At 36.6% G+C, this 19,119-nt stretch overlaps 1 protein-coding gene and 1 gene segment (V, D, J or C); both read left to right on the plus strand.

Annotated features, from left to right (window-relative positions):
- The window catches only part of LOC111190008 (uncharacterized), a 751,666-nt gene that overhangs the window by 89,126 nt on the left and 643,421 nt on the right, over positions 1-19,119 (plus strand). Inside the window, exon 15 of the mRNA XM_049473126.1 lies at positions 2,297-2,470. Within this exon, the coding sequence (XP_049329083.1) occupies positions 2,297-2,470 (174 nt within the window). The remainder of the gene's footprint in view (positions 1-2,296; positions 2,471-19,119) is intronic.
- Positions 13,573-14,610, plus strand: LOC103030090 (immunoglobulin kappa variable 3-11-like). The segment is given in 2 exon segments: positions 13,573-14,022; positions 14,159-14,610. Coding segments are annotated over 2 exon segments (519 nt in total).

Consider the following 19,119-nt stretch of genomic DNA (forward strand, 5'->3'; position numbering starts at 1 on the left):
TCTCTAAACTGTTATGCCTAGCTAAAATTTTAGAATCCCTAGTGAATGACCAACTCAAGACATTTCTCAGTGTAAACTCAATCCTATCAGAACATCAATCTGGTTTTAGAGAGAGGCACAGCACAATTACTGCTACTACTCTGATCCTTGATGATCTTTTAACCTCCATTGATCGAAAGAAACACTGTGCAGCCATTTTCATTGATCTCTCTAAAGCTTTTGATACAGTTGATCATTCTCTACTTTTAAAAAGTCTACAAACACCGGCTTCGACCACAATGCTCTAGAATGGTTTAGAAATGACTTATCTCATAGAAAGCAGTGTGTGGTCCTGGGATAATGTAGATCAGAACTGCTACCCGTCTCTAAAGGTGTCCCACAAGGATCAATCCTTGGCACAATATTATTTAATACATACATTAATGATATTGTCACCTCCATTGTTGACTGTAAAATACATTTATATGCTGATGCCACAATTTTATATTGCTCAGCTCAGCTGATCACATTAGTGCGGCAGTAGATAAACTGCAGCACAAGTTTAATGCCGTACAGGCTGCCTTTTATAACCATAAACTTGTTTTAAATGCTGAGAAAACCAAATACATGCTGTTTTCCAGATCGTTTAACATTGATTTTAATACTCTTAAAATTACAAATTTGAAGGGTTCTATTATGGAAAGAGTTAATGAATATGATTACCTTGGCATATGGCTATATGACAAACTTACTTTAAGCATCATATTAACAAGCTTTCAGGTAAGCTAAGGCAAAAACTCGGCTTCCTATATAGAAATAAATTATGCTTCCCAACAAACACAAGAAAAAACATTGTAGAAGCAAAGTTTTTATCTATGCTAGATTATGGTGATGTGAATTATAGACATGCATCAACAACTACACTCAAACCACTAGATTCTGTGCATCATGCAGCACTAAGATTCATTACTGGTGACCCGTATAGTGCACATCACTGTTCACTCTATGAAAAAGTCGGATGATCTTCTCTTGCTGTGCGTCAGGAAACACATTGGTTTATTTTCATTTTTAAAGCACTTTCTCACCATATGCCACCGTACATCTCACAAAAACTTATTTAAAATAACACAACCTACCAGACTCGCTCCAGTGACTGGATCACCCTTCAGGTACCGAGAGTTTTAACTGAACTGGGAACATCTGCTGATCACTGGAGTCACTAAATCATTTTAAACTCCTCGTCTCTAACCACCTTCAGACAGCCTGTCACTGTTTTAGCTCATTTTAGATTTTTATTGTATTGTTATTATTCATTTTATGATGTTTTTTATGATCTTTGGTATCTTTATTTATTTTTTTAATTTTTTAGTTAACTTTTGAGCTTTTAATGTTGGTTTGTTTTGGCTGTTTTTTTCACATTTCTTTTTTTTATTGATTTTAGGTATTATTTAGGTATTATTTTACTCTTTTATGTGTGTAATTTATTCATCTGTAGTTCAATTTTTATTCGTTCTATTACCTTTCTTGTTCCTTTGATTTTATGAGTCTTACTCTTAAATTATTATTGTTTTATATCTTAACATTATTTTTTTATAATTATCTTATGTTTCTTTTTAAAATGCTGTTTTTAAATGTTTTAGTACTTATCTTATTCTGTTTACATTTGTTGTTGTTGTTGTCAATCCCTTCTATGTAATTGCTCAGCTACATTGTAAACGAGGGCCACCCTCAATGTACTCCGAGTTTAAATAAAGGTTGATTGATTGATTGATTGATTGATTGATGGAGCATCTGTGACCAAGACAGCAAGTCTTTGTGTTGTATCAAGAGCCACGGTATCCAGGGTAATGTCAGCATACCACCAAGAAGCACAAACCACATCCAACAGGATTAACACGGACGCTGCAAGAGGAAGCTGTCTGGAAGGGATGTTCGGGTGCTAACCTGGATTGTATCCAAAAAACATAAAACCATGGCTGATCAAATCACGCAGAATTCAATGTGCACCTCAACTCTCCTGTTTCCACCAGAACTGTCCGTCACCACAATCAATTATTGTGCTCTAAAACTAGTTTTACCTGTTGCTGTTCTGCTGCATCTGTGGAACACACACACACACACAAACAAACACATCACATCACACACAGGGGATTACATTAATATTAATATTGTATTGATTTGGGTCATTGTATCACTGTTTTACTGCTGAATTCAGATCTTATGTGTGTTTTATTGATTAGGTGAGTTTTTACACTCCTAGTGTGTGAATTTAACTGTGTAACTCGTCTGTTGTACTTTTCTCTCCTTCTCTCTGCAGGCTGGAGTGGTGCAGTATTACAGGAGAAGACTGTGCTGCTCTGGTTTCAGCTCTGAAATTAAACCCCTCCCACCTGAGAGAACTGAATCTGAACTACAATAATCCAGGAGATTCAGGAGTGAAGCTGCTCTCTGATCTACTGAAGGATCCTCACTTTAAACTGGAGAAACTACAGTGAGTGATGTTATTTTAGGTGTTTGTGCTGCATATAGGAATGAGTGCTAATGAAGTAAATATTGAATTTATTAGACTAATAGAACACTATTCAGAATTCACTAATGAATCTAGCTTTGTGTTTGATCTAATAATAGCAGTATAGTGGAGTTATTAGTGAGTCAGTGGTGAGGCGGTGCTGGTAATTCACCATAGCTTGTATCTGAGAGTCAGGTGGTCTGTATCACAGCGTGATCAGGAACTCCCGGGTTTAAAGGAAGGAGGAGTTTTAGTGGTGTTTAAGGGCAGCTGATTGTTGAAACAGTGCAGCAGTGAAAACAGACCTGTGTGTAACAGAGTGGTTTATGGTAATTTACTGTTACTGGGAATGTTGTATCAGCTTCAGTCAGACCAGTTTAACTTTTAAACACAGGATGAAGTTCACAGGCTTCACTTCTCAGTCCAGTGAGAATATCTTACTCTCTACAGCTCATTATTGAAGACAGTCTAAATACAGACAGACCTTTATCTTTAATAACCAATTATATCAGTTTGTTATAGTTCTGATTAGAGCTGAGTGATACGATTATATACTTCATTTGATGATAGAAAAACATCTATCGTTTAGTATTGAGCTCCATCGTCTATATCAAAATACAACAGCCCTGGAAAAGTGAGCAAACCAAAGTTTCCAACGTCAACCTCTCTCCGCTCTCTCTCTCTACCCTGTCTCTCTCTCCAGCCTATCTCTCTCTCACCAGTCTCTCTCCCCCTGTCTCTCTCTTCTCTCTCTTTCTCAGTGTGTGGTTAAAAATAACTGAATTTATAGAAAATGTTCTATATCATGATCTGTGTCGTTACTGGGATATGAAGTTTCCTGTATCAAGATATGAATTCTTGGTCATATCACACAGCCCTAGATCTAATCACACACTTAATTCACCATAGAAAAAGAATATTATATCTGTTATTGAATTTCTTCTATTTTACTAAACAACACAATAACCCAAAGTGCCCGTGAGGTGAGGAGTGTGTGGTAGGTAAAGAGTGTGTGGTAGGTAAGGAGTGTGTGGTAGGTAAGGAGTGTGTGAGGTCAAGAGTGTGTGGTAGGTAAGGAGTGTGTGGTAGGTAAGGAGCAGTGTTGGGAAGTAACGGATTACATGTAACGGGTTACGTAATCAGATTATGAATAACTGTAATCCATTACAGTTACTGCTTCAGTAAGTGGTAACCAGATTACCGTTACTCTGCTAAAATAAATGGATTACATTGCGGTACTTTCTTATTTTTGCTCTTCCAACACTGACAATCACATTCACATAAATCACAACATCAGAATAGTCTGGGCCCTATCGTACACCCCGTGCAAGGCGTGTAGTGTGGCGCGTTGCCATCGTACACTCTGTCAACAGTCTATTTTTACGCCTTGCGCACGAGTCCTTAAAATAGCAATGGATTTCTGAAATATATTAACGCTGATGGGCGTGGTGGTCTGGAAATGACGTGTGTTCAGGTAAGTTTCTGGTGTGTTTCTATCTTGGCGGCGGAAAAACGTGTTGCATTGGGATTGATCCTGTGAAAGGACGTCTAAATTCACCTGTCACTGGCGCACCCAGAACTGAATCACGATCACCCTGCGCTCTGCGCTCCAAAATACCCCATACCATCACTTCCTCACCACAGTAAAAAAAAAAACTTAACCAGAGCCTTCAGCAATCAACTATAAAAATAAAATATACTTAAAAATCTGCATTACAGTTATAGGGAGTTATATTTATGTTCAGTACACAGACTTAATAACTGTAACTTAATTTCAGCAGACAGGGATTCTGCTGTTTGAGAATTTTAACAGATGCTTATTCTCACTCCAATGCTGGAGTTTTAGAAATAAAAAATAAACAGAATGGACAAATCGAATAAACATATTTTTTTAAATCACTTCACTATTATTTAACTAAAAATTCACTTTTATTATTATAATTTTTTTATATATCTGAAAAATAAAGCACATTGTCACCCTAGCCTCTGGGGCTGTCCGCAAATTATATAAAACGTAAAACTTTTAAAATACACAGAAATATAAAGCTATATGTTAGCGTTCGTTTCTTATCACCAGGACAAATTTATTAAAATATTAAATATATTAATTCATTAACGAAAATCTGGTCCAGTGCTCAAAAAAGACCGCAGGCGCGCGTAGCGGATTTGGCAGCGCGCGCGGCGCGGGATTACCTCTGTTTTCTTAAAAAAGTCTTTTAATAAATAAGGTCGTATCAAGTGTAGTAAAATTCATGGTATAAACTCACTATATTTACGGATAATTAATCAAAAGAAATCAGGCAAAATGCGCCTCTCTCTCTTTCTCTCTCTCTTTCTCTCTCTCTTTCTCTCTCTCTCTCTTTCGCAGCGCGGAGCTGAATTCAGCGCAAGGTTACAAATAATATAAACTCAGTTTAGTTAAATAAATTAAGATGAGTGAGGACCTGTAAAGTTAATCAAATATTGTCAAATATAAAGGATAGGTTGAGGTTTTGATGAGCTGTTTCAATTATTTAAAACTGAAACTAACTGAAACTGAAACTTTTATTAATTTAAAATAAAATGTTTTTATTATTCTTCAGAAAGCCTGTGATTGTTTTAAATTAGTTTTTAATACATTTATATTTTATATTATGTATTTTTAATTGATTTTAATTATGTTATTGATCAAATTATATATATATATATATATATATATATATATATATATATATATATATATATATATATTTATATTTTTCCCCATGATTCCCATGTTCTTCGTTTATTCATATAGATTTTATAATTTTTTATCATTCTTATCATTTTACTTTATATTCACTACTATTATTTTTTTCTTCATAAGATATAAATTCTTTATTTTTAACGTATCAATTTTTATGATCTTTTAAAAATGTCCTATTTTTTCTTTTTTACGTATATATTTTAATTGTCTATAGTAAATGTCAGTTTTTATTTCTAATTTTTTAAAAATATGTTTAATCCCTTTTAAACTGTAAATGCTCAGTGGCATTGTAAATGAGGGTCCCTCTCCAGTGTAAATGATGGTTGATTGCTTGATTAATATTCAATGATGCAAACCCAGTTTTTACATAAACAATAAACAGAATAAAGAATAAAATAACATTACTCTTCCCTTATTTGAACAGCGTGAGGCGCAGTCAGTTTATGTGCTCTTAAAATAGGAATGAACAGAAGTCAGAGTGCAGCTGTGTCTTAAAGGGGATGGATACAGACACACTGATTGGTTTATTTCACGTTATGCCCAAAACACACCCATGAATAATTAAGGGAATTAAAACACGCCCTTTGCACCGTTGGAGCTGCGCAAGGCGTATTTTTCACGCCCTCTAGATACCAAAGACACAGGACACGCCCCTAAATCCAGCTGCACAAAGCGCAATTAACTAGTGCGCTCTAGATCGTTAAAATAGGGCCCTCTATGATCAGAATGTTGGTGAGGCGTCACTCACCTCAGACACCCTCACCTGTTTATCAGACAGTGCTAGTCCCCAATGGAGCCTGACGACGAGAGCCTGCCACGCCCTGGCATGGAAATCGACTCGGCGGACATTTTGAATAATTACAAACAAATAAATAATGTTTTTGCTGTGAAATCGCTCTGATATGACAGAGAACACTCCTCCCTGTGTGTGTGTGCAGCGGTGTCTGTGTGAGTGCAGGCAGTGAGACGGGAGGAGGGGCAGACAGCGGCTCCTCACACACATCTTCATATATTTCTGGTTATAAAGCAGTCAAGGAAATGGTTCTGTGATAATCCTGACAAAAAATCCACCTGCAGAAAGTGGCAAACCTGCAAATAGATAGCTTACAGTTGTTGTTATTAATTGTTTGGTTTTTAATGATTTTATCATCAATTTATAGAAGTGTTTCATAAAATTGTTTGATAAAATGGTTTCATAAGTATTTTTATAGGGTGATTAAAACGGCTGTTTTATTTGTTTATCTATTTGTTAACTGGAAAGAAAAATAAAAGAATAATATGCAGTATGTGGTTGTTACATTCATTCAGGTTTAAGAAAAACACAATATTTGTAAGTAATTCAAAGTAATCAGATTACGTTACTCACTTGAAGTAATGTAACTGATTACGTTACAAATTACATTTGGAGTGATGTAATCAGTAATCTGTAAGGGATTACATTTTAAAAGTAACCTTCCCAACACTGGTAAGGAGTGTGTGAGGTGATGAGTGTGTGGAAGGTAAGGATTGTGTGTGTGTGTGTGTGATAAGTTTGTTCATGACTGATCTTTCTGTCCTGTTTTCTGTTTTACAGAATAGAACCTAAACCTGACTGGCTAGACTGACAGTTCTGCTTTGGACATAACTTCCTGTTACCAGTGGCTCCATATCCGGTGTCCTGTACATCAACACACACACACACACACACTCTCTCTCACACACACACACACACACACACACACACACACACACACACACAGGTATGGTTGAATATGGGTGAAGAAGGACTGAAGGAGCTGAAGTTCTGCTGCTTCTGTTCTCTAACAGTAATCAATATGAAGATTCTGATCTTATTAAACTACTTTAATCATATTTATTACAGTATTTTATTCATTCAGGACTTCTGTAGCGTCTAGAAGCGTCCAATCACCTGCTTTAAAAATGTACAGCACTCCTACAAAGTGTTTTTATGTTTATAAAAATCTGCTTTGTTAATTCTGTTTATGTTTAGTTATGAACTTATGCTGAAGCTCCTCTGAGTCACTAGCTCACTGTTATAGAGGTTTCCCAGTAGGGGGCGCTGTGGTGTTGGACTCTGGGTAATTACTGCAACCTGTGGCTCTGATTCTCAGATTCCAGAGTAAATGTACAGAGTGGATGATTAAATTAAAGAAGAATATTATTTGATTGAGGGAACAGATTGTTAAATTATGTAAATAATATATTTCTCTAAATAATATCCCTCTGTAGAAATGCACGCAATAATTACATTCTCCAGATTTGGTTGGTAGATCATGTAAACAGGTTGAACAGGTTTCTAATTTATTTTTTATCGTGTTCAGAGTAGAAGTCATGAAATGATCAATGTATCATAGCGTTTTTCTGTATCAGTAAAATTTTTATTTTTTCATGTTTTAAAAATGTTCATTTTGTGTTCTAAAGCTGTAAAATTGTAAATGTTTCCACCTTAAACCTGTATTACATTAAATTTGTATTTTTCAGGAAGGGATTAGTAGAACATACGGTGATTAAACAGACAGATATTTTATACAATTATCACAGTTATCTCTCTTATCACAACCAATCCACCAACGTGGATACATGAAGTTAGTTTTTTATCGTCTGCATATTTAGAGTTGATTTAGAGTCGATTTGGGCAAATCTGTCTCTTACTTTTAAGACAAAGACAGATGAGGATGTATTAAAGGAAATGAAAACATATATTTTTATCTTTTGTAAAATTTACTTTTTATGTATTTTTAATAAATGGTTGTTCTTATCCAAGTGTTGTATTTTTATTTTATTATTTATATGGATGTAACACTAAGTGTAAAGTTCTGTTGGGTTTAGTAACTGGGAGCTTGATTGTTGTGATGGTGTGTTTATTAAACACAGTAGGATGAACAGACTTCAGCTGATACAGTTTATTCACTCAGTGTCTTTCACAGTATAGTGAGGAACAGAATGCAGGATGTGATGAATGAGTGGAGAGATGGAAAAGATACAGACAGTAGGTACAGATTCCTCCCTCAGACGAAGTCTATTGGCTAATCCTGCTGTGTACTGACTGAGGTTCTTAACCAGTAGACCGAAATGGTGTTTCTTCAAATGATCTTGTGGGCGGGGCTCTGGTGGTGGTTGACGGGTGGAGGGGTGGAGCCAGGGTTGTTCAAAGCAGGTTTTCTTATTGTGACATCACAATAAGGGAGGAGCTCATAGCATTGCAGAATAATTTGTGGTCTGAACCAGGAAATTTGAGACTTTTTTTTTAGATGTTAAACCAAAAATCAGTTAATGGGACACTACTAACAAATTATTATGAGATTTTGGTTTGGTGAATTGATGTTTATCATTTATTATTTTATCACTATATTGTATTATAGAGCTTATTGATCAACAGCGACTCATCATTCATCGTACAGTGCATCTATTTGTTTCTCTGTGCATATGATAATAAACTATCAAATCTTGAATTAAATAGAGAAGCATCTCAAGATAATCCAAATCTCGGACAGTTTGATGTCTGTTTTTGATTTTCTCAACAATAATGACATGCCAAAAGTGATGGGACAGCAGAATGTTCATGAAAATTGGATCATGAAGTGTTACCTGAGTGGACAGCTTGGGAACACCTGTATACGCTGTAAAAACCTGAACCGTCCAAAAATAAAAACATTTCAACAGGAAGTTCAGTCTAGACCTCGACCATGATCTCATTATGAATGTAACTCAGACAGTAGTTCTGCCTATGTATAGAAACTTTAGCTGATCTAATGTGAAGCCTTTGATGTAAATGACTGTATTTCTTTGTTCAGTAATCAGAGTTTCCACTGCTGATCTTTAGCCTAAAGCCTGGAGAATGACCATGACTTATGCTACAACATTTACTAGAGTTCTACAATATCCATTTACAGGATTACCAGTGGAGTCTATTCCCAGTCCTGTAGCAGTGAAAGCACTATACTGGACCATGCTGTGGAGCTCCAGTAGTGAAGAACACAGTTCTAGCAGTCCTCATGTTACACTGCCTGCTATTACACACTCTGACCACTGGAGGGAGCCACAGCAGCACTTCAGCTCCCAGTAACACACAGTAAACCCCTCCCTCCAGCAGCAGATCTCTCACAGCCAACACAAGAACCAGAACCACACTAGCAGCCCATCCAGCGGTCTGATCACTGCGGTCCGATCCGAGAGCTGGGAGCTTATTTACATGTACACCATATATTATATTTCACATTTTGATTTAAGAGTAAATTATTATAAAGCTAAAGTAAATATACTTCAGCTGCAGAGCCTGTACATGATGAGATCCACAGATCTTCAATAATCAGACTTAACCAGAGCAACACAGCCCTCAGGACCACTGTCTGATTACAAGAAAGAATCTGAGTTTCAGTAAACTGTGTTAGTAAATGTCAGTAAACTGGGCTGAGGAAAGATCTGACCATGACTTGGAATGGGGGATCAGCTATAGGGGGTTATGATTGTGATATCACAGATGGGAGGAGTCACTGTGGTCACATCCACTGAGTGGTAAAAATACAGACGTGCCAGATCTCGCACCTTGTGTAAAGCATGTCACAATGCTCATTGCTATCTTACACCCCACCAACAGTCTATTTTCACTCCTTACTCCTGCCTGGTTTAAATAGCAGAGCTTCTGAATATATCTTCACTGATGGGCGTGGTATTCTGGAAATGAGGTGTGTTCAGGTAAATATAAATTTCTGGAGTTTTGCTTGTTTATCTTGGCAACAGAAAACGCAAGTGCACCACTGACTGAATACAACCTAGACAGACATTCATTGCTATCTTGGCAGTGAATTACACTGTGCATAAGTGCGTACACTCCCGTTTGTTACACACACGTACAGACAGCAGTGCAAAAACACATACATCCTGCCAGAATACAACATAAAATAAAATAATATAAAAGAATAATACAATAAAATTGTTCTTCCTCAACACAAAATAAAGGTCATATGCTGAGAAGTAGCATTGGACTTGTCCAGGTAGCTGCGCCGTTCAAATAGCAATTCGCCAAAGTCAGAGCTCACCTGGATCTTAAAGGGAATGACAAGCACAGATTGCTAAAATATTGTTAGCATTAGCATTCTGTTCACATGATGTGAATCACAGAAGGGGAGGGTTGATGTTGATTGTGATTGATGTACGAACAGATTCAGAGAAAAGAATCAGAGCTTTACTTTTACAGACTGACCAAAGATAAAGGAGTGAGAAGCTAATGGATCACTGCAATTCACAGAACTATTAATCTACTTCTGATAATATTACATTATTTTATTTTATTTTAAAGCATTTTCATTATAAGTAAAATATTATTGGTATTGATGTTGAGGTGACGATACTTTAAACAATCCCAGTTTGTTTGGAAAAGTGTGAATCTGGACCAGGGAGCAGTGAGGGTTAAGAGCCCAACAGTAGCATCAAACCCACAACCCTGTCATCGATAGCCTGATGCCCTGATGCCTGAACCTTTCCCTTAAAGGTAATGCGTTTGCTATGAATCGAACCCAAGGCAACTGCACACACACACACACACACACACACACGCACACACACACACACACACACACACACGCACACACACACACACACACACGCACACACACACACACACACACAGATGTGAGTTTCATTTCTCCTTTTCTTAACAGAGCAGAGCTGAGATCAGTCATGCATTATAAACACATTCTAATTATAAGACTTTCATTAACAAGGGGATTTCTTCACATTCTACCTTTTATTCCCAACAGAGATCATTTCTGAATTATTAAAAGATCTAAACCCAGCTCACAGCACAGAACATGTTCTGCATAATATAGCAAATAAAATCAGAACAAATCCTTAAAATAACAGTCCTTCATTTCTGGTGCTGCGAGACCTGAGTGCCTCTTTCCACACTGTGGACCATCAGATTCAGACCATGCTGGCCTGTTTTAACTGATTTAACTGCTTTTACTCATTTCTCTCTGAAACGAGGTTCTCTGAATCCATATTAGGATCAATATCATTATTGTTAAATCTCTATATGTTCTCTCCTTCCACAGCTACACTGATACTGATACTGATAAAACACGACTCTATAGAGATCATCAGCATTCATTACAATACAACACACACAGTGTCCAAAATCCAGCTTTATTTCAGCACAGCAAAAGTATGGGGACAGCTACAGCACACTGACCAGAGTAAAGACACAAATATCAGCACTGTGTAGAATTTACACTCTATTGGAGATGCAGGTGGAAGCAGCTCTATGTTCACTTCTATCTTGGAGCTGCTAGCCTTCACACTCGCTCTTCCTCAACCTGATTGGCTGAACCACCTTTTCGTGGGTGACGGTGCAGATAAACTCCTCCTTCTTTTCCCAGAGTGCTTTGCTGAGGGTCAGGGTGCTGCTGCGGCTGTAGCGGCCGTTCTTCTCTTCTTCTGCACTGGTCAGAACCCCGTCCTTCACCTCTGAGCCGTCCACCGTCCAGCTGACCAGCGCCCCCTGTGGAGAGTAGCCAGACAGCAGGCAGAGCAGAGAGGCGGAGCCCTCAGACAGCTGCAGAGAGGAGGGGCGGAGCAGAGACACGGAGGGCTTCACCGTGGGACCGGCTGGAGAGAGAACACACACACACACACACTGTTTAGAACAGACATGGTCCCAAATCAGCTTTACCTACCTACACCCCCCATGTAGTATAAGGGGTATAAGGGTATAAGGCTTGATGGTGGGACCCCCAAACTCCAGTATAGTGAGATTAAAGTCACTAAGTAACAAAGATCCATTTAGAAAGCATTAATAGTGAGTCCACAGCGTAATCAGACTGCATTAGATTTAGTGCACTCCCAGATCTATTCACTAACTCCAATAGTCCAACTGTGTCCAACACTGGAACGCTCAGTGAGTGTATTCTGGAAATGATCCAACTCCAATAGAGACACAACTGGAAGCTCTGCAGCAGCACCAATGCTCTCCAGCACTGGAGAACATCTTCACTTTATTATCAACATCTTCAAATCATCAACATCACGTCTTTACAGCAAAAAAAAAAAACTTTAGATCAAAGTTAGTTTCAAAGTCATTTTTAGGTTTATTCATATTTAACCCATCATGAATTGTTATATATATATTTTTATAATATTTAATAACAAAGCAATATGTTAGACAAATTTATAAGACAATTTATATAAGCTGTTAAGTTCTACTAATCTGGGTTTTATGTTTCTTAGTAATTTGAAGGTCCAGAAAGCTAAATCACAGGTAAAACAATGTCCATCAGCTTATGTTTAATAGAAACAATAACATTGATGGCTATTTTCAATGATTAAATGCTTTGGTCTTATTTTATCTACAACGCAATTAATATATTTTATCAATAAATAAAAAAATGACTCACTACAAGGTATTAGATTAGTAATAAACATAATTATTTTTATAATAATAATAATATAGAATAGTTTCCTCTTTAGAAAAAGGGCTGAAAAGTTGTTCCTAATAATTTTCATTTAATTTTAATTAAAATGTGACTAATAGTGTCACTGCATTTTAAATAATGGCATTACATACAACCTGATTTATCCATCATGAATTATGAAGTAGTAACCATGTGTATTTATATTACATTAACTGTAAATAGTAAAAGACCTTTTTAACTTTATAAATATTATAAAACCCTGAAACATTATATTAAGGACACACAGGGCCGGAGAGTTAATGTAGAGTATAGAATCTATAAAAATCCAATGCCACCACTATATATAGTAATTATAATCTAAATTAATTCATCAACTCAAATATCATTACTTATTTATTTAATAGAAACATTTATACATAGTTTATGTACAGTAGTGTGATACTTTAGGCTAAAGAACATGTGCATTAATGATAATTGTAAATATAATACTTATATAAGCACTATTGTTATTATTATAAAATATTCATAACTGATGTACAACAACTGTATATACTACTATATTGTACACATAGTGTCTCCCATTCTCCTTTATTATATCTATTATCTGTACTTGCTGTAAAATTGGGAAGAGAGTAACGTAATTTCAATTCTCTGTATGTCCTGTACATATGCAGTACTGACAATAAAACTACTTGACTTGACTTGAATTCCAGATATGTTCACCATATTTCTTTAGGATGAAGTTTCAGCTGATATGGGTCTTATAAAATGTTACTAATATACTATTTAATTATTTCTAGCTCCAGTTACATTAATTACATTATATCATGATTCTGTCATTATAATTTATATATATTTAATTGTACATGTTTTAAAAACTAGCATCGTTATAAAGTCTTACTGAATTCTGGATTTTTCTTGTTAAAATGTAAAAGAGAGACTTACTTATAGTGAGTTTAGTTCCTCCGCCGAAAGTGTACCACAGTGATACATTCCAATGAAGCCGTCGTACAAAAACCTCTGTTACACTCCAGTGATGAACCACACACACTCACACTCACACACACACACACACACACACACACACACACTCAGTCCTCTGGATATGTATCAGATGTATCCAGTCAGAATCTGGGTGTATAAAATGGTGTGAGTGTAATATTGTTCTGTAATATTTAGAGTGTTTTCTTTGTTGTGTTTTAGGTTCAGGAGGGGTTCTAGATATTTCCATAGAGAGGTTCCACTTTGCATTATCAGCCCATGCTTCAGTGCTCTGCTAGTGTTTATAGTCCTGTGAGTTTAACACTTCATGACTGAGAGCTGCTGCCCAGCAACTTCACCCACAGCAACCATGACTTTCTTCTCCATCTTCATCTGGACTCTCACTCTCTGGATTCAGGGTAAGTCCTTCATTTCTATCTGCAGCTCTAAATTCATTTCTGTACTTATACAGTACAATAGAACATACTGTTTCTCATCTTTTACATTTTCTAATAACTGTAAGATTTCATTTATTTTATTTATTCATTCTTTCAGAATCCAGTGGTCAGGTGACTGTGGATCAGACTCCTACAGTGAAATCAGTTTCTCCAGGAGAATCACTTTCTATCAGCTGTAGAACCAGCGCTGATGTGTTCGGGGATAGTGCTCTTGCCTGGTATCAGCAGAAACATGGAGAAGCTCCTAAACTCCTGATTTATGATGCAGATACAAATTATGGTGAAACTCCAGATCGTTTCAGTGGTAGTGGATCTGGATCTTCCTTCACTCTGACCATCAGTAACATCCAGCCTGAAGATGCAGCAGATTATTACTGTCAGAGTGTTCACTATATCAGTGATAGCTTAGTGTTCACACAGTGTTACAGAGCTGTACAAAAAACCCCTCACTCACACACTGCACTGCTGCACCTACTGCAGGAACTACACAATACACACACACTGCTACACACTTACACACAATAACACAATACATACGGCTCAACAGACACACTACACTGTAAAAAATGATTTTTTGACTTTGTAAATACAACAAGGACAATTAAAGTAATTTCTACATGAAAACATCAATTCTGAGAATTACTCAAAAATGTAATGTATAATTCAGTGTAATACTTGGAGTTTCTGCGTAATTGTGTGTCTTCCCATTTAGTTAAATACATTCAGTAAATTTAACTGTAGTAACTGTAGTAAAAATTACTGAAATGTTGTCATCATTACATTAACTAAAGAAATTCAAGTAAAATGTTGCCAAAAGAACGCTCGTGTGACGTCAGACGTTAGACACGCCCCAACTTAATGCGGGGCGCTAGAGTGTGGCTCTGGGATAACAGGTACTGCCTGTCAGATGATTGCTGAACGCGTCTTTCTTCATCCTTTTATCCAGGTGGGAAATAAGTAAATGTTGAAGTGTATAATGTGATATGGGTATAAGAGTGTTGATATGGGTATAAGTGTGTTGTGTGTAATATGAGCCGCCCCGGTATCGTGTTAGCGTTAGCTACCGCGGCTAATTAACTCGGCGCCTGGCCACCGCTATTGTTTGCTAATTTCTCCGGATAGCATTTAGCTAACCCCCCAGCTTTATGACAAAGTGCCCTAGTCTATTCTCCCGCTAGCATTAGCTACCTCCTCTCAGTTACCATGAGGCTAGCCATGTTTACTGTGTATTATATGACTCCCGTTAGCATTTGCTAACTCCTCAGTTACCACGAGGCTAGCCGAGCTTACTGTGTAGTCTATGGCCCTCACTAGCATTAACTGCTTGCCTCAGTTACCACGAGGCTAGCCGAGCTTACTGTGTAGTCTATGGCCCTCACTAGAATTAGCTACTTGGCTCAGTTACCACGAGGCTAGCCGAGCTAGTATATGGCCCTCACTAGCATTAGCTACTTGGCTCAGTTACCACGAGGCTAGCCGAGCTTACTGTGTAGTATATGGCCCTCACTAGCATTAACTGCTTGCCTCAGTTACCACGAGGCTAGCCGAGCTTACTGTGTAGTATATGGCCCTCACTAGCATTAACTGCTTGCCTCAGTTACCACGAGGCTAGCCGAGCTTACTGTGTAGTATATGGCCCTCACTAGCATTAACTGCTTGCCTCAGTTACCACGAGGCTAGCCGAGCTTACTGTGTAGTCTATGGCCCTCACTAGAATTAGCTACTTGGCTCAGTTACCACGAGGCTAGCCGAGCTTACTGTGTAGTATATGGCCCTCACTAGCATTAGCTACTTGCCTCAGTAACTATGCCCTTGGCCAGCGCTTTTCCGCGGGGGTTTCACCTTTTGCCTCAGTAATTACTTGTGTGCGTGCGTGTGTGTGTGTGTGTGTGCGCGCATGTGCGTTTGTGCACCAGAAATATAATTTTACAAGTTTTTTATTTTTATTTTTTACCCTAGGTGTCCCACCATTCTTTGACATAAATTGACCCAAAAAATGATTCTGAATCTCTGGTCTGAAGAAAGCAGTGTTCCTCATATGTGGTTGAATATTGTCTCGTGAGATGTTTGAGTTCATTTTATATCATTCTGTGATCAATTGTTTCTGGATTACTTCTCTTAATTGTATAGAGCAAGAGCTAAGCTAAATTGGGATAGAAGATAAAACTAAGACAGGTCAAGTGGACATTTGTTAAGCAGTTAACCAGTTAAGCAGTACTCTTACAAAATGCCCATAATTTTTCTGTGTGTTTTGTGTTTAAAAATAAAATTATATTTTGTGGATATTGTGTGTCTTCATTTTTCAGGGAGGTGTTTTAAGCAGTGCCCATTATTAACAAAATACTTGGAGTTTTTAGTGTAATATGTGTACTAGTTTTTTACCAGAAATTTTAATCAAAATGTAACTAAGTAAAAAAATACTTGCTTTCAGTGGTAAATATTACTTTGGTATTACTAATAAAAACTGTAAGGAGATGCAAGTAAATTTTACTTAAAAAAATGCTATGTTAAATTTACTTAGTATTTCTGTGTGTAAAACGTGTACAAGGTTTTTACTAGTAATTTTTAATCAAAATATAACTAAGTAAAAAATACTTGCTTTCAGTAGTAAATTTTACTTTGGTATTACTAATAAAAACTGTAAGGAGATGCAAGTAAATTTTACTTAAAAAAATGCTATGTTAAATTTACTTAGTATTTCTGTGTGTAAAACGTGTACAAGGTTTTTTTAAGTAAATCCTACTCCACATTTTTTTCAGTGTAACACACAACAACACCAGCACAAAAACACATACATTAACATATTATTTTTTTCTTGATTGATTACACACACATACTGGTACTGGAGACACAATGTCCACAACATGTAACTCATGTACCTCAAACTCCTGAACCAGTTCTGCTAAACTACAATCAAAATTCCTGCTTTACACTCAAACTGCAGCTATAAAACACATTTTTTTTTTCAAAACACTACATACAATTTTCTGCATGTGGCACAATTTACATGAAGAAAATCTCTTGTTTACACAAGTAAAACACTGTTATTTAATACACTAAAGCCCTACCCTACACACTGACTCGTCACATGGGCAAACACCTTTCACACAGGTTTAGATTCATCTATCAGAGCTTTAGCATGAAAGAGCAACAGGTGAGCTGCAACAGGTTGTTGCCATCATTGGAAACAGAGGAACAGTCAGAGGAGTGAAAGTAAGAGGAGGAGGATGAGGAAGGCTAAGGACTATAATCTCTGATGAGATCTGAGTCACTTTGTTTGACCATGTGGTCATCCATTGGCTAACAGTGAGGTAGGCTGCAAAAAGAATGCATGCAAATTTCAGCAGATAAACTGTAGCATCCATCATCCAGTCTCTATGAAAAGAGAACAGGTAAGAAATCTACTTTCACTATTAACTATTTAACTGCAGTACTGCATATCTATACAGTATCAGTGAGTACAGTAGTACAGTATTGAATGTGGCCAGTTCTTTATAGCTGTAAATATAAAGTAAGCTTCAAGTATTTAAAAAAAAATATTCCCAAGTTGTACACCTACACAATATTTACAGTATTTTACTATTTGTGTTGCAAAACTGAAGGATTTCCAACATAAGGTGGAAGAGAGGATGCTGCATTTGGTTTTACTGTAACTTTATACAGTAAATTCTTCTATTGTTTTGTATTTAGATCACTGTATGTGCAACTTTGCATTAGTTGAGATATACACTGTGTACATTGTTTTTGTGAGAAATATCAAATATATTTGTTATTGTGTAATTGTTTGTTCTGAGTAAAAAAACAATAGGCTAAAATATTTTACAGCACTTTTATGTATGTACTGTCTGTAGTAAGTCTAACAATGAATATAAAAGAGCTAAGTCATTAGGATGAATGTTGAATTGTTTTACATTGAGCACATCAGTGTTCAACTGTTTTTTATAAAAACTTATTCATATGATGGTCTGTGTGTATCATCTGAAAACAAAGCACCATTTTGAGAAGAGATACATTGATTTGAATGTATAGTTTTTTTGCAAGAACATTTAGGTGTTTTGCCCAATGTGTATGTGTTTTTTATGTGTTTTTTTATAAGGCATGCTTTATAATTTGTGTATAAACAATCAAGAAAATCTGTAACTTACAATTCAACACAAAACTAACACACTAACACAACACACACTAACACAAATTAACACAAACAAACAGAGCTTAAAAACTCCAGTTACCATAATCCTGCAAGCAGGACATAGGTAGAACCTAAGGATTGTTAGGGGGCAGGAACAGGAAGTCATTTTCTTGATCCCCTCACTACCCGTGGGAGAGATTTTCTCCATTTTCCAAGTTATTATTGCTTATTAACTCATCCATCATCTATCCCTCCTCCTCCACACCTTCATCCTTCACCTTCATTCTGTCTTGGTATTGATGCTAATAAAACAGTTTGTTCTTTATATGTGTTCATGATGGTGTTATTCATTACTAACCAGGCATCTAAACCATCAATCTAAACACCAGTACTGTGTATCAGACCTGCTGAATCTCAGTAATGGAGTAACACAAGGCTGTGTGCTGTCACCCCTTAACTTTATATCCTAATATATCCTTTATATTAATGACTACATCTACAAAGGCCCATTTCTGAGGATCCTGGTTTTGCTCAAAACCAATAATATTGAGTCTACAGAGAGTTTACTGGTGTTCTGGTACAGTAGGAACATCTGAATTCAGAAACATGCTGGTGCCCAATATAGTCCAAATGGAATCACGTTAAACTCAAACATCCCAAATGTGTTTCTGAAGGTTATTCTTTCATTTACATCCATAAACAATGAAGAATGCAGAGCTTTTTGCTCAGGACTGTCAATGTATCCACTATAGTAATAACATATGTACTGTATTTCCCTGCCTATTTAACACTTTTGTTTGAGAAAACTAATGATCTGGAGAAAATAGTAACCAATGTCTCAGTATTTTCTTTGTCCTTCAAGGTATAACATGTTTTAATACGTGTATAATTAATAAGGTGATATTTCCCTTCTCCTGCACTTCATTATG

Source organism: Astyanax mexicanus, unplaced genomic scaffold (assembly GCF_023375975.1).
Source record: "Astyanax mexicanus isolate ESR-SI-001 unplaced genomic scaffold, AstMex3_surface scaffold_34, whole genome shotgun sequence".
Lineage (NCBI taxonomy): Eukaryota > Metazoa > Chordata > Actinopteri > Characiformes > Acestrorhamphidae > Astyanax > Astyanax mexicanus.